Source organism: Tamandua tetradactyla, chromosome X (genome assembly GCF_023851605.1).
Source record: "Tamandua tetradactyla isolate mTamTet1 chromosome X, mTamTet1.pri, whole genome shotgun sequence".
Taxonomy (NCBI): domain Eukaryota; kingdom Metazoa; phylum Chordata; class Mammalia; order Pilosa; family Myrmecophagidae; genus Tamandua; species Tamandua tetradactyla.
In genome coordinates this window covers 33872683-33895199 of record NC_135353.1, presented here as the reverse complement: position 1 = coordinate 33895199, position 22517 = coordinate 33872683, and the positions used below count along the sequence as shown (strand labels likewise).

The 22517-nt window shown below is 49.0% G+C and overlaps 1 protein-coding gene across 2 annotated transcripts in view; it reads left to right on the top strand.

Moving 5' to 3' along the window:
• The window catches only part of XPNPEP2 (X-prolyl aminopeptidase 2), a 28252-nt gene extending 12510 nt beyond the window's left edge, over nt 1-15742 (top strand). For both annotated transcript variants that reach the window (XM_077146707.1, XM_077146706.1), the window contains 13 exons: nt 530-611; nt 825-1020; nt 1908-1997; nt 2978-3087; nt 3835-3912; nt 5059-5130; nt 9145-9205; nt 10445-10514; nt 11151-11255; nt 11692-11751; nt 12249-12325; nt 14703-14792; nt 15404-15742. In XM_077146707.1, the coding sequence (XP_077002822.1) occupies nt 530-611; nt 825-1020; nt 1908-1997; nt 2978-3087; nt 3835-3912; nt 5059-5130; nt 9145-9205; nt 10445-10514; nt 11151-11255; nt 11692-11751; nt 12249-12325; nt 14703-14792; nt 15404-15598 (1286 nt within the window). In that variant the 3' untranslated portion in view covers nt 15599-15742. The remainder of the gene's footprint in view (nt 1-529; nt 612-824; nt 1021-1907; nt 1998-2977; nt 3088-3834; nt 3913-5058; nt 5131-9144; nt 9206-10444; nt 10515-11150; nt 11256-11691; nt 11752-12248; nt 12326-14702; nt 14793-15403) is intronic.
• The last annotated feature ends 6775 nt before the right edge of the window (nt 15743-22517 follow it).

Sequence of the window (22517 nt, the reverse complement as noted above, 5' to 3'; positions counted from 1 at the left end):
CCTCTGTGGCTATGACCTGTGGGAACTAAGAGGATAAAGGGGTAGGAGCTCAGGGGAGAGAGCCCAGGACAAGCTGGGGCCAGCCCACAGGAATGGACTGACCAATGGTGGCCAAGTGCCAAGTCTCATTAAGGAGAAGAGGACCAGCACACACCTCCCAACAGCCTGGCCACGACCCCAGAGCACTCACCCTCCCAGTTTTAGCATCCAGTGCAGCCCCACTCTTTCCCAACATGGCCCAGGGCTTCTCACCTGACCCCCATAGCTGGGCTTCAGGAATCCTGGTAACATTCTGAAATGGAATGCTGAATGCTGGCCAGGTTCATACATTTTTTTTCCTGGGGGAAAGTATCCATAGCTCTTATCATCATCTCAAAGACCCCAAAGATCAAGAAACATTCATAGTCAAATGATGCAGATGTGCTGCCTGGGAATCTTTGGGGACTAAAGCCAACAGGGGGACACAGGTGTCACAAATGCTTACCTCAGGCAGATCAAGCTCAGAGTCCCCATCACTTCTCCTCCCCAGGGCTCTTCAATCTTCGCAGCAATGACATCCCCTATAACCCCTTCTTCTATTCCTACACACTGCTCACGGACTCCTCCATCAGGTACGGCTTGTCCTTGGCTTGCTGTCACGACTTCCTCCAATGCCTCTTGTCACGTGCCCCACTGCCCATGAGCTTGGTGCTTGCCTGAGCTGGACTCTCTAGGAAGCGTCCCATTGGCTTTCCCTGGCCCCTTGACCTCTGTTCCCTTCATATCCCGAAGTCTGGTATGCTTGGCTCCCTGGTGCTGTCCTCCTGATCTGCCCTCCCCACCAGGTTATTTGTGAACAAGAGTCGCTTGAGCTCCGAGACTCTGCAGTACCTGAACTCCGGCTGCACGAGCACCATGTGTGTGCAGATAAAGGACTACAGCCAAGTCCGTGACAGCGTCCAGGCCTACGCCTCAGGAGACACGCGCATCTGGATTGGGACCAGCTATACAACTTATGGGCTCTATGAAGTGATACCCAAGGTGAGTTTGTCAGTGCCAGGAACTGCCCTCCACTGCTAACTCCGGTAAGCCTCAAGCTGAAGGAAGGCCACAGTCCCGTGGCTGTTCATTCGGTTGGTCGGTCAGCAATCGTGCAGCGAGTTCCCTTCTAGGGCTCCCTGGGGAGAAATGGAAGAAGCGGAAGCTGGGCTGTCTGTCCACAGAGAACTCATAGATTGTCACAGAGAGGTTGCACACTGGTAGAGCAGAGGCTCTGTAGTCAGCCAGACCTGAGACTGAATCCCGGCTCTGCTCCCACCTGGAACTTGCCCTAATGCCATAACCAATCTGGGCCTCAGTGTCCTCACCTGTAAAATGGTCATAAGAAAGTGGTTAAACTGGGAATTGTTACGTTGCATGTATGTTACCACAATAAAAAATTTTAAAAGGAAAAAAATGGCAATGAGAATCTTAGCCTCATAGGAGTTGCTCTGAAATTTAAAGGAGATAATGCACAGAAACCCTAGTGCCTGTCATGCAATAGGCACTCAGTATCTGTTATGATATGTACAGGAAACTTAAACTGCCAGAACAGCCCGCCCATGGGGAGATGTAGGCCAGGCTCCCTCCCAAAGTACCAGTGGGATCCAGGGGCAGGGAGCGAGCCACCAAGCAGGACAGCATTAATCAAGGAAGCTTACTTGGAGGAGGGAGGAGGGGGATGGAGGGAGGGAGTGTTGAGCTGGGACCGTGGGAAAGCCCTGCATAGCCATAAAACCGGGAGAGGAAAGGATGTTGCCACTCCAGGCAATGGCAAGCCTCACCTCGGCTGGGATTACCTGCCAGTCCTTTTAAAGTACCGCTGTCCCCTGCGTGGTGCTCCCACACCTTCTCTTTGTCCCCCCACCCTCCTCTCTGCCATTTGCCAGGAGAAGCTTGTGGAAGACACCTACTCCCCAGTGATGATCGCCAAGGCAGTGAAAACCAGCAAGGAGCAGGGCCTCCTCAAGGCCAGCCACGTAAGTCCACGCAGAGGCAGGCGGCGCCCTTTGGGAGCTCACGTTCTCTTGGGTTAGAGAGGAAACCCTGCCTGCGGAGCCTGAAGAAGACCCTCAGGGAAACAAAGAAGCAGATGCCAAACTCCCAGGCGTCTACCTGCACTTCATCCCTTACCCACAGGATAGCAAAGTGGGGTAGCGCATGGGCCCTGGAGCTAGGGTGTCTGAGGTCAAGCCCCGGTTCCACCCATTTGCAAGCTGGGAGACCTTGGGTAAGTCACTTCACTTCTCTGGGCCTCCGTTACCTCATCTGTAAAATGAGGATCATAACAGTAATTCACAGCATTGGTTTGTTGTGAGGATTCAGTGAATTCATATGTGTGTGTGTGTGTGTGTGTGTGTGTGTGTGTGTGTGTGTAAAGTGCTTTGAGCCCTGCCTGGAAGATTCTAAGTGTTAGATAAGTGTCAGCTGTACTGATTTCCTCACCCTGGAAAGAGGATGGCTTGTTCTTTTGGTATTCTGTTTAAATGAGGATAAACCACCTCATTAAAAAAAAAAAAACGTATTTCTTATGGCAAATTGTAAACATACACAAAAACCGAGAAAATAGCACAATGAACCTCCACGCACCCATTACCCAGCTTCAACAATCAGCAACTCATGGCCAATCTTGGTTCATGTCTAAGCCCACCTTCATTGCCTCTACCCCCACCCTTTACTGCTAGGTCATTCAAAAGCAAATCTCAGCCATCACATCGTTCCCGTTCCCTCCGTAAACACTTCAGTAAGTAACCCTGAAAGATAAGGACCCTTTTAGCAACATCACCAGGGCACTTTGACCATAAACTATAAATATTAACAAGAATTCCTTAACATCATCAATAGCCAGTCAAACCCTCGTATTTTTAAAGCTCCAGATTCCAGAGGCGCCTAATCCCCCTCCATCCTGAGTTCATGCTAGACCAGACGTCAGCCTACTTCTCTGCTTCCTCCATTCCAGATCCGGGACGCAGTGGCTGTGATCCGGTACTTGGTCTGGCTGGAGAGAAATGTGCCCAAAGGCACCGTGGATGAGTTCTCGGGGGCAGAGCTCGTGGACAAGTTCCGAAGGTGAAGGGCTGCCACTGTACTTGTTGGCTGAAGTTTACTGTCAGGGTGGGGGATAGGGAAGGGAAATTGTTCTCCTTGGTTAAAGGGAAGTAAGACTCCCCACGCCCTTGCATTTGGGAACCTCTCTGAAACAAGGGGCGCCAGGTTCTAGGATGGGCGGGGGAAGCTGGGCAGGGGTGGTTGGATGACACTCCCCAACTTAGCACAAAGCTGGACAACTTGAAGGGCCACAACCCAACAGCACCCCCTAGTGTCCATGACAGGCATGGCTCCCTGTCTCTGGGGAAGGCTGGCTCCCAGTTTCCCTTGGCCAGGTCTGCCCCGGGACTACTTGGGAATATCAAACTGGGGAGAGGCTCTCCTGAAGGCATGCTTGGCCCAAGTCATGGACAAACTGCATCTTTGAGGTGCAGGATGCTGCTCCAGGGTTAGGGGGAGTTTTCAGATACAGAAAGGTAGAGTTCGTCACGCTTGCTTTTCCACTAGCTCACCATGGCACATTTGGGCCTTGGTTTCCCCATCTGTAAAATGGATATGGAGGGGGAAGAAATGGTGTCTACATTCCCTTCCTTCCCTGACCTTCAGTGCTCTACAAGTGACAGGACAGGGCTTGAGGAGATGGAACCAGGAGATGGGGCTGGAAAAGCTAAGTGGGGTTTGCCCACAGATAGAGGCAGCTGTGACTTTCCTTTGCTCAGCTTAGCCCCCGGACCCAGTCATTGGCCATTCCTGCCTTGTGCTTTCCAGAGAAGAAGAGTTCTCCTCCGGGCCCAGTTTCGAAACCATCTCTGCTAGTGGCCTGAATGCTGCCCTGGCACACTACAGGTACCGCAGGACAGAGAATGTTCTAGGGCCCTGTAAGGGGATCCTGGTGTGTGCATGTGCAAAGGACAGGGTGAGGAGTACAGAGGAGGGAATGCTCCAGGACTTGAGTTTACCTTTAAGATTTGAGGCCGTGGGGGCTGGGGATGGTGCAGTTCATTCTGGGGTGAAGAGTCTCCTTGGAATTAAAAGGCCTGAGTGGTTCCCCTCACCCCCCAAGAGGCTGGGACTTTGGGAGTGCTCAGGGATGTGGGATCTGGTGAGGAGGCCAGGGTGCTGTTGAATGTTTTTCCTTGGCTTCCTGTTAGTTATTTATGTTAGCTAATTCTTAAAACTCACAAGCATGCATGTAAGAAAGGCCTGTTCACTCAGGCTGAACCAACCAAGCTGGGCCCAAGATGTAGGCTAGCCAGATGTTTGGCCCCGTAGAAAACAAACACCTGAAGGCCTGATGCAATGTGGGGAGCAAAGCTGACCAGACGCCTCTCACTCTGGCAGGAATACAGAAGGGAGAGATCAGATGCCTTCCGAGGCATAGCCTGAATTGTCCCAGAATTCCCTCCCCTGGTGTCTCCCAAGCCTTTGGCTGCTCCACCCCAGCCCCTTCTCCTCTACAGTGAGTGGTAGGGTTGGTCCTCCTCAGCTCCACCCTCAAGATACTCTCCCTTCCTGTGCTCTGGCTTCTCTGGGCTGTCTATCTCAGAGGCAGCAGGAAGTTATAGAAAAAAGCACTGTAACCAGCCTCCAGTACCTGCGTCCAGACCCAGCTCCATCATCACTCTACTGGCTGGGCTGGTCCAAGTCCCCTTGCCTCTGTAGACCATTGCTCTTTATGTAAAAGGAGATGGCTGATGGGGTGCTCTCTAAAGGCTCACTGACATTCTGGGCTCTTTCATTTCTCCCTTTGGGAACCAGCACTTTGGCTCTGTTGAGGTGCAGAAAACTACTCACAGGATAAACAAATGTGAGCTGAGGACTTGGGCCACAGAGCCTGAATAGTCTTCCAGGTAATGACTTTCCCAAAGGAATTATTAGCCTGGAAGCACACCCCACCCTGGGGTAGGAGTCACCCCTTCTTTCACTCAGGATCCCCACCACACCTAGTGCAAGATTAGGCTGCTCCTTCTCAGCATTCTCTCCCCTTTCCAGCCCAACCAAGGAGCTGCACCGCAAATTGTCCTCAGATGAGATGTACCTGCTGGATTCCGGGGGGCAATACCGGTATGTACTCCCCACCCTTTCCTGACCTACTGTCTCAGCCCAGACATGTGGGCCCCAGGCCCTCTCAGCTGGGCCAAGAAAAGCCAAGAGCTTGCCACAGCTTTTCCTTTAGGGGCCACCGATTCCCCATCTGAGAAAGGAGAGACATGAATTGAATGGGCTCTGGGCATCCTTTCCATTTTCACACATTTAGGTCACACACTTTTGGGAAAGATACAGTGGCCAGAATAGTTGGGCTGCCCATATAGGACCTCTAAGAGAATTAAGCAAAGACTCCCCTCCCTCAAGTAAAATGTTTTTAAAATTCACATATTTGGGGCGGGCCATGGTGGCTCAACAGACAGAGTTCTCGCCTGCCATGTCGGAGGCCCGGGCTCAATGCCCGATGCCTGCCCATGCAAAAAAAAAAAAAAAAAAAAAAAAGATTCACATATTCTTATACAGTCTGAACAAGCACACTCAGTGGCCCTGCCTGGCTACACAAACACATTCACCCTTATCTCACCTGCCCATGCACACCCTGAACAGAGCCCACGCACTGGCAGCACCATACAACGCCTCAACTCCCTGCTTCCCACCAGCTCACAGGTGAGATGCCCATGTCGGGTTGAGAAGCAGGGGACAGGGTCAGGCCTCTCTAAGAGCAGCAGGCAGGTGAAGTCACCTCAGGGGCTATCTGGAACACATTGGGACAGGGTACCCTTGGCATCATGGGTACATTCCCATGCTCTGTTGAGTGTGTGCCTACCCATGTAGGGTTATGTAAGAGGATGCTTTCTCCCTCCTCCAGAACCCCACAAGCTGTGTGTCCACTGTGTTCTAATGTAAATTAGCATATAACCATTAGGTGAATGGTACCCCCCTTTTTTTTTTTAATTTTATTTTTAACATGGGCAGGCACTGGGAATCAAACCCGGGTCCTCTGGCATCGCGGGCAAGCATTCCTGCCTGCTGAGCCACCGTGGCCCGCCAGAATGGTACCCCTTTAACCATGTTATCCTTGTGCAGTGCACAACCTGAACAGTCGTACTTGACGGTCCAGCAGAGTAAGTCAACCCTGTTCCTTCCAAACGTGTGATCAATTGTCCACACAGGAGCTGAGCTGAGCTTAGCCAAACTGACCTGGAAAGATTTTCCCTTCTCATTCAGGAAGCCAGGGGACTGTGGGAAGCTTGGGGTAGGGAGAAATGAATGGGCATGCTGAACTGATGGAGGGTCAAGGAGAAGTTTCAAACATTCTCCAGACTCTATCCTGTGGAAATGGTGACTATGCTAATGAGAAAGGCTCCTCACCTGTTCCTTGCACGGCTCTCGGGAGCCAGCTTAGCAGCTGCACTGCTTAGCAACCTTTGCTCATCACCAGTTTTTGGCCGATGTGGAAAGAGGAAGTGAATTTGTGGGGGCGTTGCTTGATCTGGGGCATGCTCGGAGCAGGGTGAGGCCGGGAAAATGGTCACCTCACTTCCTCTTCTCTCCTTCTGAAGAAAAGAGCCACCCTGCCCTGTGACCTACTCTCAGGGAGGAGCCCCTAGTGCCCCGGGACCTTTCCGTCCCTCCTCCTACCCGGGCTTCTTCCCCTGGGGGGTGGTCACAGGGACCATCGTGGTCAGTAGCCACAGCCGGGGATTGGGGGTTAGAGCTTCGGGCCATGCCTCACTGTGACTCTGAGCCAATCACTGGGTCAGACCCATGGTCACAATGGAAAGAACTGTGTGGAGAGTAGGTGCTTGCTCCAGGCTCAGCTTCACTAAGGCTCAGAGTGGGAGATAACTTCACAGCCTCAATTGCCTCGACTGTGAAATGGGGATAATGAGGCCTGCTCTGCCACCCTTCCCAGGGAGCTCAACAGTATTCTATAAATGGTAAAGAACTATCCAAAGGTGGTATTTCCTTCCTACACTTTTCAAAATGTACTTGGGCATATGTATGCATAAGTGAAACAGAGGCAAGTGTGAAAAGGTTCCAGATCTTAAAGATCATGAACACACCAGAGCTAGGATTTTTCCCTGGGTGATATGATTATATTTTAGAAAGATTCCTTTGGCTCTAGTGTGGATTGGATTGAAGGGTCCAAGGGTATGGAGAGTTGGGTGGCCTCTATAGTAAGTAGTCCAGGCTAGAGCTGCTACGTTCTGCCATGGGGCAGTGGCCAAAGGACAGAGAGGTAGGATTCGGACCTTGGAACTGGGGAGGAGAGAAGGGACAAGAGAAGTTGGTAAGGGAAAGCCAGAGGAAGAAGGCATATTAGGGAATGCCAAAGCCAGGATCAGTTATACTTTATCCAGGTCTGGGGAATAGAGACAAAGACCCTCCCAGAAAACCCAAGGCAAGAGGTTGGCCAGGTTTTAGCCTATTCATATGGTGCTGGAAGGGAAACTGAGGCAAACTCTCAAAGAACACAGAGTCACACTCAAAAAGGAACTATCTGAATATGTGGAAGTGTTATAATCATGTCATATAATCTCTTTGGACCTCAGTTTCCCCATCTGTAAAAATGAGGCAATCCCTTCCTGCCTCCCAGAGAGCTTTGAAGAAGTCTAGCTTTTAGAACCAGCCTGCCCCAAGGAAATCCAGATTTATCAAATGGCCAAAATGTTGTATGGAGGTGGGGGTATATATGGAGAGAATTAAGATTGCCAGATAACATAGCGATCAAAAAAAATTGTATTGAGCAAAATCTTCACACACATACTCCCTGTACATGGTGCACAATCAATGGCTCACAATATCAACATGTAGTTGTGTATTCTTCGCCATGATCAATTTCAAAACATTTGCAACACTCTAGAAAAAGGGAAAAAAAAGAACTCGTACACCCCATACCCCTCCCTCTCATTGGCCCACAGTATTACAATCTACCCGATTTTTACCCTTTATATCCTCCTATTATGTAATTTTTATCCTTATTTTCTTTTCACTCTTCTGCCCATACCTTTGATAAAAGGAGCATCAGATACAAGGTTTTCACAATCACACAGACACATTGTAAAAGATATATAATTATACAATCGTCTTTAAGAATCAAGGCTACTGGAACACAGTTCAACAGTTTCAGGTACTTCCCTCTAGCCACTCCAGTACACAATAAACTAAAAGGGGATATCGATACAATGTGTAAGAATATCCTGCAGGATGACCTCTTGACTCTGTTTGAAATCTCTCAGCCACTGAGACTTTATTTTGTCTCATTTCTCTCTTCTCCCTTTTGGTCAAGAAGGTTTTCTCATTCCCATGATGCCAGGTCATGGCTCATTCCCAGGAGTCATGTCCCACGTTACCAGGAAGATTTATACCCCTGAGAGTCATGTCCCATGTAGGGGGGGAGGGCAGTGAGTCACCTGTAGAATTGGCTTAGAGAGAAAGAGGCCACATCCGAGCAACAAAAGAGGTCCTCTTGACATGACTCTTAGGCATAATTATAAGTAGGCTTAGCTTCTGCTTTGCAGGAATAAGTTTCATAGGGATGAACACCAAGATCGAGGGCTCAGCCTATTGAATTGGTTGTCTCCACTGCTTGTGAGATTATCAGGAATTCCCCAGATGGAAAAGTTGAATATTTCCTCTTTTCTCCCCAGTCCCCCAAGAGGACTTTGCAACACTTTTTTTTTATCCTCTGCCCAAATTACTCTGGTATGTATTGGGGCATCACACTACCGTGTACAAATCAACAAGATCTCAGGCCCTATGCAAGATTCCATGTCATTATGATGTTCAAGTAAACTGACCATACAAGTTAAATTACATAATGAGCTACCAAAGATATAAATTTTGCACCAAATAAACACCTCTCCCTTTGGTCTCGCACAGAGGTTGAAGCTTGAAATTATGGGCCATGTCACTGAAGGTGAGATTTTGATGATGGGGCGCTATTTTATGCCCCTTGCCTCCCATCCCACCCCCATCACAGCCCTGCTGCCCAAACCCCAGTGGGAAGCACAATAGAAGTACATGGCTGCGATCTCTACCCGCAAGTGCTCAGCAGAGCTGGACAGAGTTGCCTTTTCTTCTCCACAGGGATGGAACTACAGACATCACCAGAACAGTCCATTGGGGCACCCCTTCCGCTTTCCAAAAGGTAAGCATTGGACCCCAGACTTCCCCTACTCACCTTCACCCAAGCAGGACCTAGGCAATCATTCCTTGAAAATCCCTTTCATTTTACAGAGCATAAAACTGAGGTCCAGAGAATTTAAGGTAGTATGTCCAAGATCAAACAGCAAGCCAGTGCTGGAAAATGCAATGCTTCCTGCTGCTTCCCCAGAGATATTCCATGCCATCAGTGGGGCCTCAGCCCAAGCTTATCCTCATCCCCTTTCAGTAATTCAATGGCCAAATCTGTGTTTAGTGACATCCATGGGCCTAGCCCTTTGCTAGGTGCTGAAGTGGCAAAGAGAGAAGACAACAACCTAGCAAAAAGGAGAAAGAAAGACATTCCAGTTGAAGAAAATGGCACAAGCAAAGGCTTAGAGGTGGAAAGGAGCTGGAGGTTTTCAGGCAACAGGGAGAGCATTCAGCAAGCAGAATATTGACTGTGGGTCAGGCATTGGACTGGAAACAGAGAGAAGACAAAAAAAAAAAAAAAAAAAAAACTCCATGCAGGCTTCCATGCAGGTTGAGCTCACTGCCCCAAGCTGAAATGGCAAGTCCTTATTCCATTCCCTTCAGCACATTGCTTTAGGGAGTGACCAGAAGAAAAGGCTGTCATCAACCCATCTCCCTCCCCCTTTCCACAAGGTAACAACCCCAATAGAGGAAAGCTGACCTGTCAAGATATCAGCCCCAAGCCAAACTTAAGGCCTTAGGAGAAATAAAAAGATGATAATGGTAATAGCAATAAGAATGCTAAGCTTTATTTGAGCATTTATCTACTCTCTTTGAAGCCTTAGTCTCCCTAATCCCCCCAGCCATGCTGTGCACTTGATATGGATATGATTCCACTACAGATAAGGAAACTGAAGCATAGAGAAGTTAATGTCACTTGTCCAAGGTCTCAGAGTTTATACATAGCCAAGTCAGGATTCCCAGCTTAGGGAGTTGGACTTCCAAGCTCCAACCATCACCGCCTGAGCCCATTTTAATATCTCCTGTGGATCATAACCTCCAAAGAGAACCACGTAGACCAAGCCCCAGCTTTGGGAGGACCCCCCTGCAGCAGCCCACTTTGGCTGTCTTCCAGAACTGGGGTGATCACATGCAAGCATGCACCACCCCTACATACACACATGCATACACAGCCTGTACACAGGCTAAGCATCTGAAAATTCTCCTGGCTCATCCTCTTGTCCTCCATATCACCTCTTTCTCTCCCCATCAGGAGGCATATACCCGTGTGTTGATAGGAAATATCGATCTTTCCAGACTTATCTTTCCTGCTGCTACATCAGGTGGGTTTTGTTGATTAGACTGGACTCAGAGCCTCAGACACTGATTTCACCGGGGCCAGACCACCATCCTGGGAAGCTAATGGGGCACGGGCGATATCCTCATCCCATCCATTGTGTAGATAAGAAAATCCAGCCCAGAGATAGAAAATGACTTGCCCAAGGTCACAGAGAGGGTTAGTGAGGAACCAGGCCTTGAACCCAATCGAATGCAGTAGTCAGAGGTGGAAGGGATCAGTGTGGGCTGCAGCTGTTAGGGGAGGATTCCTGGAGGAAGTAGGTATCGAAGTATGGAGCCTTGATGAATGATAGAAATTGTAATAGAGTCAGTGTTCCAGGTAATGAGTACAATGTGCATGCCAGAGACAGTTCAAGGAGGCTGGTCTGGCCAGGGAGCACATGCAGGGTGGAGTCAGTCTGGATGCCACTGGCCTCACCCATCAGCCTCTCCACCCCAACCTAATGTCATGTGTCATCACATGCTTACCTGCCTCCCAAAGCCCCTCTCTTTGGACACCGCCCTGGAAGTTGGACTTGGGGCAAAGAGCAGGAAGGGGCAGTGCTGACAACATAACTCTCCAGGTGCAAAGCAGATAGCCTGGAGTCCAGCCAACTAACTGGACACCATTTCTCTTCCAGGGCGCGTAATAGAGGCTTTTGCACGCAGAGCCTTGTGGGATGTTGGGCTTAATTATGGTCATGGGACAGGACATGGCATTGGGAACTTCCTTTGCGTGCATGAGTGTAAGTGTCTCCTCATCACTCCCCCAAGACCCCCTGTGGAATGGCCTCCAGTGAAGGAGGTAGAACATTGCGCGGGTATGGAAATTACTAAGACCCACAGGGATGTGGTGACCTACCCAAGGTCAACCAGCTGGTGGAAGGTGATACTCCCCACAGTAGGTTAGGAATGCTAGCAGCTGGCCCCTCCCTGGTATGCAGAAAGTCACCAGAGAGAGGAGTGTCTGGCCAAAGCCTAGTGGCTGACCAGCATAGACCCAGAGAAATAAAAGTCAGAGCTAATAGGGTCTGTACCAACCTCAGGTAGACAATGACATGGTGGGGAAGTGCTGCTACAGAAGTCCTGGGACCCCCAGTCTCCTGCTGTTCCCTGGGCCTTTTGGCTTCCATACTGGTTAGTATAGGAGCATTGACACTTTGCCTGTATTTCCTTTCCCAGGGCCAGTGGGATTCCAGTCCAACAACATCGCTATGGCCAAGGGCATGTTCACTTCCATTGGTATGGCTCTCAGACCGCTCCACCCTCCCCACCCCAGTGTGCAAGCTAGGTCCCGTCAGCCTTCAGGGAGCACCCCAACTACCAGCACAGACTGGGCTCCACCCTTGCACTATCTCACTTCCCCACTCCCACTCCTACTTCTAGCCCAAACAGCTTGGGCCACCCTAATTCCAGGCCCCTTCAGCCCATACCCTCTTTTTTGCCCTTGGGAGTTGTACATCTGCACTCTGGGGTCTCCATTCAAATGCTGGGGTGATAGGATGACGGCACTAAGGGAGACAGGAGTGCCCCCAAAACCCAAGTGTGTTCTTAGGTCTTCCCCAAGGGAGGGAGGGTAGCCTTGGCATGCAAGACCCAACATATTGTCCCTGCTTAGCCAATGAGCATCCAACAGCCAGAAGGATGACAGGCAGCTGAGCCCTCCAGCCTCTCATCAGGAAGCCTGGGGTTAGATCCTCTCCTCTACTTAATACTGCCAGCATCTTTGTGTTTCCCAGAACCTGGTTACTATCAGGATGGAGAATTTGGGATCCGTCTTGAAGATGTGGCCCTGGTGGTAGAAGCAAAGACCAAGGTAAAGTGCACTAAGATGGACCGGAGATACAAACTGCAAAGTAGTGACTGTAGGCCACAAGGGGGGGGGGGGGGTCAAAGGAGATGGTCATGCAATGTGTGGGCATGAATTCATTTGGAGTCTTCCTTAGGTCTGTAGGAATTCCCTAAATCAGAGTTTCTCAAACATGTTTGCATATTAGAATCATCTGGAGAGCGTCTTCTTTTTTTTTAAAAGGTGCCAATGCCCAAGCCCCATTCCAGACCAATTGAATCAATATCCTTGCCCTAAATCATTGGTTTTCAATGCACATAATAATCATCAGGGGGAGCTTGTTAGAAATAGAGTCAGTATCATAGTGATCAATAAGATAAAATATGTAGCTATAAACTTAAAAATACTTACATGGAGAAAATCTCTACTGAGAGACACACAAAAAAAGGTTTAGATAAATGGTTGTCTTTGGGGAAAAGCCTCAATATTGTGAAGATGTCATTTCTGCCTAAATTCAAGGCAACCTCAATTTCAATGCTACCTGGATATTTTTGTAACTTTACAAAGTGATACTAAAGGTTGTTTGTAAAAATAAACATGCAAGGATAGCTAGGTAGCTAAGAGCTACCTCAGAGGGCTGGGAAACTAGCCCTATCAGATATTAACCCATCCTATGAAGCTGCCATAACTAAAACAATATGGCACTGACAAGGAACTAAACAGATACAATAATGGAATAGAATAGTTGGTCCAGAAATAAACCCTCTAATTTCTAGAAATGAAATGAGAATTTCATTTACAATAAAGTTGGCATTTCTAAACAGTACGGAAGTGAGGGATTGTTCAAGAAATGGGTAAGGGAAGACAACTAGCTAATCATTTGGGGGGTGGGGGATGGAATGAATCTGAATAACGTCACTGTTACACCAATGTAAAATTCCAAAATCAAAGATTTAAAGGTGAGCAATGAAACCATAGACGACCCAGAAGGAAACCTCTATGAATTCATGTATAATCCCCAAGTGAAGAAAGGCCTTTGTATGCCAGATCCAGAAGCCAGGATCGATAAATAGAAAACTTCTATATGGAAAAAAATACCAGAAACAAACTCAAAAGATGTATGATGAATGTAGTACGTATAACAGAGAAAGGGCCAATTTCCTTATTTTACCATGAGCTTTTAACAAGAGGCAAAATAGAAAAATGGGCAAAGGACATGAAGAGGTAATTCACTGAAAAGTCAATACATATAGTCCATAAACATATGAAAAGATGCTCAGCTTCATTCTTGAATAAAGAAATACAGATCAAAACAACAACAGAATACCATGTTTCACTTATCAGATCAACAAAAATGAGACTCTGATGAGTGCTGGTGAGCACTCATACACGGGGTGGGGGGGGAGTATAAATTGGTGCAGCCTTTCTGGAGTGCAGTCTGACAATATCAACCAAAATGCCTGTACTTTCCGTCTCAGTAATCTCTCTGCCAGATATGTACCTTCTAGATAGAGAAGACTAGATATAGTCTCAAAAGTTCCCTGAGATTTTTCTACAATGATGTTGATTGTATCATTGATGGCGAGAGCAAAAAATTAGAAACAGCCTAATGCCCCATAACTGGTTAAGTAAATTATGGTACATCCACATATTATGGGATCTCATACAGCCATTGAAAAGAGTAGCTAGATCTTATGCTGATATGGAGTGCTCTCCCAAGTGTGCTGGGGTGAGAGGCTGGTGTGTGGAGGGACGTACCATTCATTTGTGTGAATTAAAATAAATAAATACATATATATATTTATTTATATATAAATATATATATATAGTATAGTATATATGTAATATAGGCCTAAAATATTTTTCAGAATGAAAACCTGGGCAGGGAGGAGACTTTCCATTTTTATTGTGTGTCTTTTCAGTACTGTTTGAATTTTCTAAGCACATACATGCAAGGGTTCTGAAGCAGGTGGGAATTATGGGCTACATTTTCTTCTCTATGGATCAATCTATTGATAGATAGAGGCACAGAGATACATATATACTTTTAAAATGTAGATTCCTGGGCCCTGCCCTAGGGATTTTGACTCCAGCAGGTCTTGGGGGAGGTGGGGTGTGCACTGGGATCTGCATATTTTACAAGCTCCCTAGGTGCTTGTTGATGCTCACATTTTGAGAAACTCAGATCTAAGTTTCTCCAATCAGGAGGGAAGCACCAAAGGCAGGGTTATTACATGGCAGACAAGGGGGTTGGCCAAGGGAACTCTGGAAGACTCGGGCCCACCGAGTCTCCAGGGTTGACAAGGATGAGTCCCTGTGCCAGATGGGGGGCTCCCTCCCTTCAACGTAGCTCCTCCTCCTTTCTCACTGTACTGCTCTCACACCTTCTCTTACTGGCTCTCAGTACCCAGGGACCTATCTGACCTTTGAAGTGGTGTCCTTGGTGCCGTATGACCGGAACCTCATCGATGTCAGTCTGCTGTCCCCCGAGCAGGTGAGTGGCCCTCAGCACTGTGTACCCTTCAGTCTGCTGAGTAACTGCCTTCTCCCCACCCTGGCCATTTCCCACCTCACCTCTACTCCTCCTCTGCTCCAAGACCCTCTGCCCCTTCCCCTCCCCGAGGAGAGCCCACACTGGTGGCACCAGTAGGCATGTAGTGGGGCATCCTTCCCCAGCTCACCAGTGAGCCCTGCACTTCTAAACCTCTCCAGTCAGATCGTGGGCCTAACCCTAAGTAGCTGACTCCTGGGGATTCTGAGACTGGGTCTCTGGACTCTGCCACTACAGGTCCTAGAACTGTAGGTGATCCCCGTTCCTTTCTGGGCTTCAGTCCCCTCTTCTGTAAAATGGGGATAATAATGCCCAACTTACTCTCATTCCTGGACCTGAAATCCATCTTCCCCCGCCCCCGTGAAAGTCACTATGACATTAAATAGCCATAGTGGGGACTGCCCCTAGAAAGGCCCTGGAAATGCCCGTGGCCTGACTGTGGCTGGGGACCCATGGAGACCTGGAGTATCACAGCTGGGGATGGGGTAGTACCAAGCCCTCACTTCTTGGGCCGCTCAGCCTGGGGAGGCCCTCATCCTTTCTACCCTTTGCAGCTCCAGTACCTGAACCACTACTACAAGGTCATCCGCGAGAAGGTGGGGCCAGAACTGCAGCGGCGCCAGCTGCTGGAGGAGTTCGCTTGGCTGCAGCAGCACACAGAGCCCCTGTCGGCGAGGGCCCCACATACCACCACCCTGGCCACTGTGTTGGCAGGCTCCACCCTTGTTGTCCTTGGCTGGAGTGTCTAGAAACTCCAGACTCCCCTGCTGATCCTCCAGCTGGATGTGGGGCTCGCTTAGCTCCTACCTCACCGCCCCATCCACCTCCTGCCCCTCCCCAGGAGCCTGCCCAATGCCTGAAAGCTATTGCCCTCAGCCTCCTACTCTAAGACCAAGCCCCTATCCCCAGAGGCTCCACAGCCCTGGGAGAACCTGACCTATCACCACCTGCTGGAAATAGCCAGAGTTGTTCCCACCCCATTGGATCCTGATTTCTTGGTCTTCCCTCCCTTGAGGCTACCTCTGGCCATCCCCACCCCACCCCCCACCATTCCTACAACAGCCTCCTGGCTACCAGCCACTGGGCAGAAGGAACACCTGCTCCCTGGGGGCTGCCTGCTGCGCCTGTAGAGAGAAAGGGAGGGAGGGTGGCCCATTTCTCTCATTGCACACTGCCACTCCAGGGTGAGGGAAATCAGAGGAGTGGGGGGAGGCGGCAGGGCAGGGCTGAAGCCAGAGGCCAGCCAGAGAAGGTGCCCGCACACCAGACCCCCACCGTATGAGCTGATTGCTCTTAAACCTTGGGCGGGCTCCATGCCAAATGACTGGCTAGGGACACAATGCATAGGAATTTGGCTGGGGGTAGGAAGGAATGTGGCATGGAGCTCTGGAATACAGTCTTATCAGAGGCGGGGGACTAGCTGCAACAGCCACACCTAATCATTATCCCCAACATTTGTAGGGCCCAGCAACAGCGCTACTACATCCTTGTGTATTCTTGGATGGCCATTAACCTTATCGAGTCGGAGTCCGGTTTCTCCATTTTACATGTAGGAAAACTGAGCTCCAGACAGGGGAGTGGGGGGGACATGGCCAAGGTTACACAATGTTTTGTCTGGGAGCTGGTGAAGGCAGCATGGGATGGCCATCCGGCTCTCTGGCGCTTCAGCACCATGCAGAATCCCTTATCCTACTTCCCCAGCTCTTCTCCTCGCTTGCTGGGCCGTCCGTCCGTTTGGGCTGAGAAGAGTTTCCTGGGCCAGCCGTTAGCCACCTGGGCGCACATCCTGTTAGATGCTTAAGACGGTCTGGCAACGAAGGCTGCCTCCAGGTTTTGCATTGTGTCTGCGGTGTTGCCAGAGAGTGCTATTACCTGTGGCTTTTGTGGTGGGGAGGAAGAGCAGGGGTGAGGCGGGGGCGGGGATATCAGGCTCCCAGAAGCTCAGTTGGGGAGCACATGTGCTTGAGAATGTGCCTGTCAGCATGGCATATGCGCACGCACCCCCGCCCCTCAACCACCTCCAGCCTGTGCTAAAGGTGTGGTGGCTGTGGAGATGGGATAGAGGCAAGCCCCACACTGGGAGACTTCAAATGTGAGCCAGAAAACTTGGGGCCGGCACCTATGCTCAGCGGCGCATAGCCCTGGAGAAGAAAGAAACAAGTCTGTGGGTAGGGTGCTGGGTGCTGGGGCCACCAGGCCTAGTTTGCTGGGTATGAGGGTGGCCTGCATCAGTCCCCCATCACCTGTGCTTGCATCCCAAGGCCAAGGGCCAAGGGCAGGCCCCTGATTTGCTTAGTTGTTTGCTCTCTCACCGGCTCACTCTGCAAAAATACCTAATGATAATAAAGTAAAAGCAATAGTTACCGTTACTACCATTTACTGAGCGCTTAATATGTACTAGACAGCATCACAAAGCTTTACATCCATTTTTGCATTTAAGCCTCACAACAACCAGTGAGAAGGTACTTTCATTGTTCCCCGTTCACAGGTAAGGGAACTAAGTAAGGCTCACAGAGATGAACCAACTCACTCAAGGTCAAGGAAAGAAATAAGATTTAAACCTGTCAGGTGATTGCCAAACCCACTCTCTCGGAAAAGGGCAAGTGGCACGGCTCTCACCATTTTACAGATGAGGGAACTGAGGCCCTACCAGGACGGCATCGCTGCTGAGAGACAGATTTGGGACTCAGACCCAAATCATACTCCTTGCACCGAACTGCCGCCTGCTGGCCCACGCCTTCACCTTCGCACCCTGACACTTGCTCCCGGGGTTCTGGCAGGCCACAGGCAGCAAGAGAGCCCAGTGCCTGATCAAGACCCACTGGCAGGCCTTTCAGCCTCATGGCAGCTCACATGCTGGCCCTCCCTCCATTCTGTGTGAGACCCAGGGCTCCACCTGAAAGCACCTCTGCAGAGGCGCCCCACAGCCACCCCTTCCCCTCTCTCTTCCCTGGGAGCCCAGTTGGCTGACACACAGACCATTCTTATTTCAAGGGCTCCACTCTTGCTCCTGCAAGGGAAACGGGGCACACTCAGCAGGACTAGCTCACACGTGGGCACTTCTGACACCATTAGAAATTGAATATTTTAAAAATGCCTTGGAGGACTCTTGTCCTCTGTTTTTATTTTGGGGGACGGGGCTTACCAAACCTTTCTTTGCCTGCTAAATGCTGCTGTGGCCGTGTGGAAAAGCCCCCTTTCCTAGGAGTTAGAATTCTGGGGTTCTAGTCCCAGCTGTGCCAGCTGTGTGGCTTCATCTCTCTCGTCTTCAGTTATCCTTCCTGTGCCATGCTTGTACCACCTTCTTCTTGAGGTTATGCTGAGAAGCCCATGAGACCGGATGTAACAGCACTCCACTTCGTAAGCCAGGAAGCCTGACAGACAAGACATGATAATTCCCTCGGCTTCAACTCTTGCCTCACCTTTGGAAGTAGGGAAGAAAGGGATTTGAACCCCAATTTCGTGTATAAATAGTCAAAACTAGACAGGCTCTTCAGGAAGTATCTAACCTCTGTCTTTCCAGCTGTGCTCATTTGAGGGCAAGTTTCCTCAGAAATGCTACAAAAGGCTGCCACAGAAAGCAGAGCTTTGGCAAAAAAATAATAATAATAATTAAAAATAAGAACATTATGCTGAGTGAGTCTAGCCAAAAACTAAAGGACAAATACTGTATGGTCCCACTGATGTGAACCGACATTCGAGAATAAACTTGGAATATGTCATTGGTAACAGAGTCCAGCAGGAGTTAGAAACAGGGTAAGATAATGGGTAATTGGAGCTAAAGGGATACAGACTGTGCAACAGGACTAGATACAAAAACTCAAAAATGGACAGCACAATAATACCTAATTGTAAAGTAATCATGTTAAAACACTGAATGAAGTTGCATCCGAGCTATAGGTTTTTGTTTTGTTTTGTTTTGTTTTGTTTTGTTCTTACTATTATTACTTTTATTTTTTTCTCTATATTAACATTCTATATCTTTTTCGGTTGTGTTGCTAGTTCTTCTAAACCGATGCAAATGTACTAAGAAACGATGATCATGCATCTATGTGATGATGTTAAGAATTACTGATTGCATATGTAGAATGGTATGATTTCTAAATGTTGGGTTAATTTCTTTTTTTTTCTTTTTTTTCCGTTAATTAATAATAAAAAAAAAATTAAAAATAAAAAAGTACATGTTGGAGACCCGGGTTCAATTCCCAGTGCCTGCCCATGCAAAAAAAAAAAAAAAAGCAGCCCTGATGGGCTTTCCATAACACTTTTATTTGAAGCAGTTGCAGGGCCTGCTTCATGGGTGTGCAGCCTGGGCCATGCCGCAGGGGCCTACACCCAGAAGGTTTAATGCTCTGCTGTCACCATCTTGAAACTCTAAAGGTTTGAACAAAGGACCCTGAGTTTCCATTTTGCTCCACCAAATTCCATAGCCAGTGCCGAATAGAAGATCCCTGACCAAACAAGCAGACAGCTGAGTCAATACCTTCAGTGTACAGGTGAGAACTCTTCAACAGCAGCCCAGAAAGAGGAACGGACTTGTCCAAGGTCACACAGCCCATTGGGGCCGGAGCCAGGATGAAATCGCCAGCATCTAGACTGGGTTCACTGCTGGCTCCTCTCTCATTTTCTCTCTCTCTCTCTCTCTCTGTGTGTGTGTGTGTGTGTGTGTGTGTGTGTGTGTGTGTGTGTGTGTGTGTGTGTGTGTGTGTGTGTGCAGCCCTTACTGCCTCAGGTAAACTGAGGCCCAAGGAAACTTGCTTGAGATCACACAGCTGTGACAGCCGTGATGATGATGATGGCATTTAGCTATGTTAGCTGTGTTTCCCGATACTTTAAATCCTTCTTGGAATAGGAAGGGTCTTAAGTAAAATGATAGACACCCACATGCACATTGTCTAACTAGTTACTTTTTAAAATTGCAACTGATTTTCTTCGCTTTGCTTTTTTTCTTTCCTTTGTATGTATGTTACATTTAACTGTAAAAAACGTTTTAAAAAAAATTACGACAGAGTCAGTCCTCTCCCTTTCCCAGTGGCCTTCATAGGTTGGGACCTTGGAATGGGGCTGGGTTGGCTTCTCTTCACCCAATTAAACCACGTCAGCAGTGAATTTTACCAACTCACTGGGCACTTCCTCAAATCAGTAGTTGGGCACTCTCGGTGTCAAAAAGAAAAGAAGAGAAATATGAAAGATTCAAAAGCAACCGCTTCCTCCCCGTTGATCCCTGCCCCCACGGCTCATTACAGCTGGGAGGCCGGGCGGCTCCTTACTTCCTTGTTTCTTTGTGAAACCGGAACTAAGTAAGCAGCTCAAGTCGGTAAGGCGGGTGGTTGAGAAAACCCCATGGTCCATGGCCAGGCCCAGGGAGAAGCTAAAAAGCTACTTTCAGCAGCTCCAAGCCCTCTTGCCCATCACACCTCCTGTGTTCCGGAATAGCTTGTGCCAGGGAATTCTGCCCTTGACCCAGCGGAGCCACACAGGGGTCATGTAGCCGGGGTTCAGGCGAGACACAGGAGCAGGTGCTGAGGGGAAGGCCGCAGCCCCCTGGTTTGGCAAGAGGAGAAACTCCAGTGGAAGCTGGAGCGAAATGACGTGAGGTCAACCCACCAGGTACCAAGTGCTTTCTGTGAGCTGAGTACCAGGCTGAGGGAGCCCCACACGTCTTCTGGGTAACACACACACACAAGCAAGGCTCACATTGACACTGTAATTGCCTTCATCAGGCCTTATCGTAACCTGACTTGCTCAAGGTCAGGGTGAAGCCAGGTCCACCGATTCCATTTCTCCTGTTCCCTAGATCCCTAGACAACCGTCCCCTGGGGGCCAGGGACCCACCGCTCAAGGACCTTTGTCCTTGCAATGTTGAGATAGAGATCTAGGCAGAGTAGCCCAGTCCCTCACTGTCTCTCCACACTGAGTCATCAGTGTGTTTTTATCTGAGCACTGAAGTCCAGCCTCCTGTTCTGATGTTAACTGCCATCAGAAAAACATGCCTGCAGGTGTGCGTGTGTTTTTTTTTCAACCAAGATGTTAAGCACTAGCCCAGAGATTCAGAGATGACTGTCTTTCCCTCCCCATCAGCCCCTTCTATCAGTGGCTCCTATCACTGTTTCCAAAGCAGAAAGCTCTATGTCTGTATTTTATGTGTGTATGAGGAATAGACTGTAAGGCCTCTTGCCTCTTTTCTTGCTGCTCTCCTTTTCCCATCTGTAATTTCCCTCTTTCTCCTATCCCCTGCCTGAGGTTACCACAACGAAATCTGTTAATGCATCTGCCTACCAAGGTGGGCCTCCCCTTGGAAACACCCAGGTATTTCCAAGAGACAATGTGGTCTCTGGACACTTCTAGAGATGGGAAGATTATTACTTGCCAGGGCAACTAGTAACATCCAAATACTCCAAAATTATGCCTTAGAATCAATTGAAATCTTCTGCCTGGTGGTTCCCCATCATTCCTAGCCACCTAGAATATTTCCTTCCTCTATACAACTTTGAAGTCAACTGGTTTCCCTATCCAACCCTCCAGGATAAAAGTTACAGGTGCCGGGTTATTTCATGGGTTGGCAAGGGCTTCTCTCCAGATCATCCCACACATTTCAGCAGCCTTTGTAATCGCAACTGTTCTGCTTACAAGGAGGAGACTTCTTGAACCATTCAAGTAGTGTTTCTAAACATAGCTATCCCTGGCTATCCAAACACTTACTATCTCAAATCAGGAATGTATCCATTTGGAGAGTGAAGGACACTTTCATCCCTGTCTGGAGCCCACTGGCCCCAATATCTGGTCCATGAGCAACTACCAAATAAAAATTTCCTGGGCGGGCCACGGTGACTCGGTGGCAGAGTTCTCACCTGCCATGCCGGAGACCCGGGTTCGATTCCTGGTGCCTGCCCATGTAAAAAACAAAAAAAAGGGGGGGGGATCTCTTCCGGGGTGCCAGTGGGGGGCGCTGCTCCAGGAATACAGCCTACGATGGCCTTCGTGCCTTCCGCAGCCCTATGCTCGCCCTCTGAAGGTCAGATCGGTCTCATTGTCAGTGGAAACACAACCCTACCGCCATCACACACCTGCCATATTGCTGCTAAATCAAGGCTCTGTGGGCTTGCACTTATACTTCTGGGCACATCTTTGCGATTTTTATCCCAATTTAAATCAAGGATGCCTACTTCAGGGGTTGTGGCAAGGTTTGAATAACGTTTGTGAAGGGCTTGACAAAAAGCAAGTGCTGGGCAAATGTAAGCTTGCTTCCCCACCTAGGATGTAAGCTCCCAGGTCTAGGGGACCTTGACAATTCTGTTTTGTACCTTCTCAAAATGTCAAGCACAGGCTCCGCCCAGAGCAAGTTCCTAGGCCCTGTCTTTCCCTCGCATTATCAATTTTAAGGTGTCCCTGTTCACTGAACAACTAACTGTAATGGGTTGTTTTTTTTTTTTTGCCAAGGGCTCAGTGTACCTGAGAGCAATCTACAACATGCAAATGTGTTGCCCGGAAGAGGAAACCCATTAAAAGTGTTTAGAGCCTATTAGCCAGCTGGGGCTTGACCTAATGGGAAGCAGGCCCAGGCAATCTGCTGGGAGAGAAAAGTTTGAGGCAGGCCAAGTCTGGAGAGGGGTGCCCGAGAACCCCAGTGCTGGGACTGCTGACCAGAAGCGTCAGATCTGAAACGGA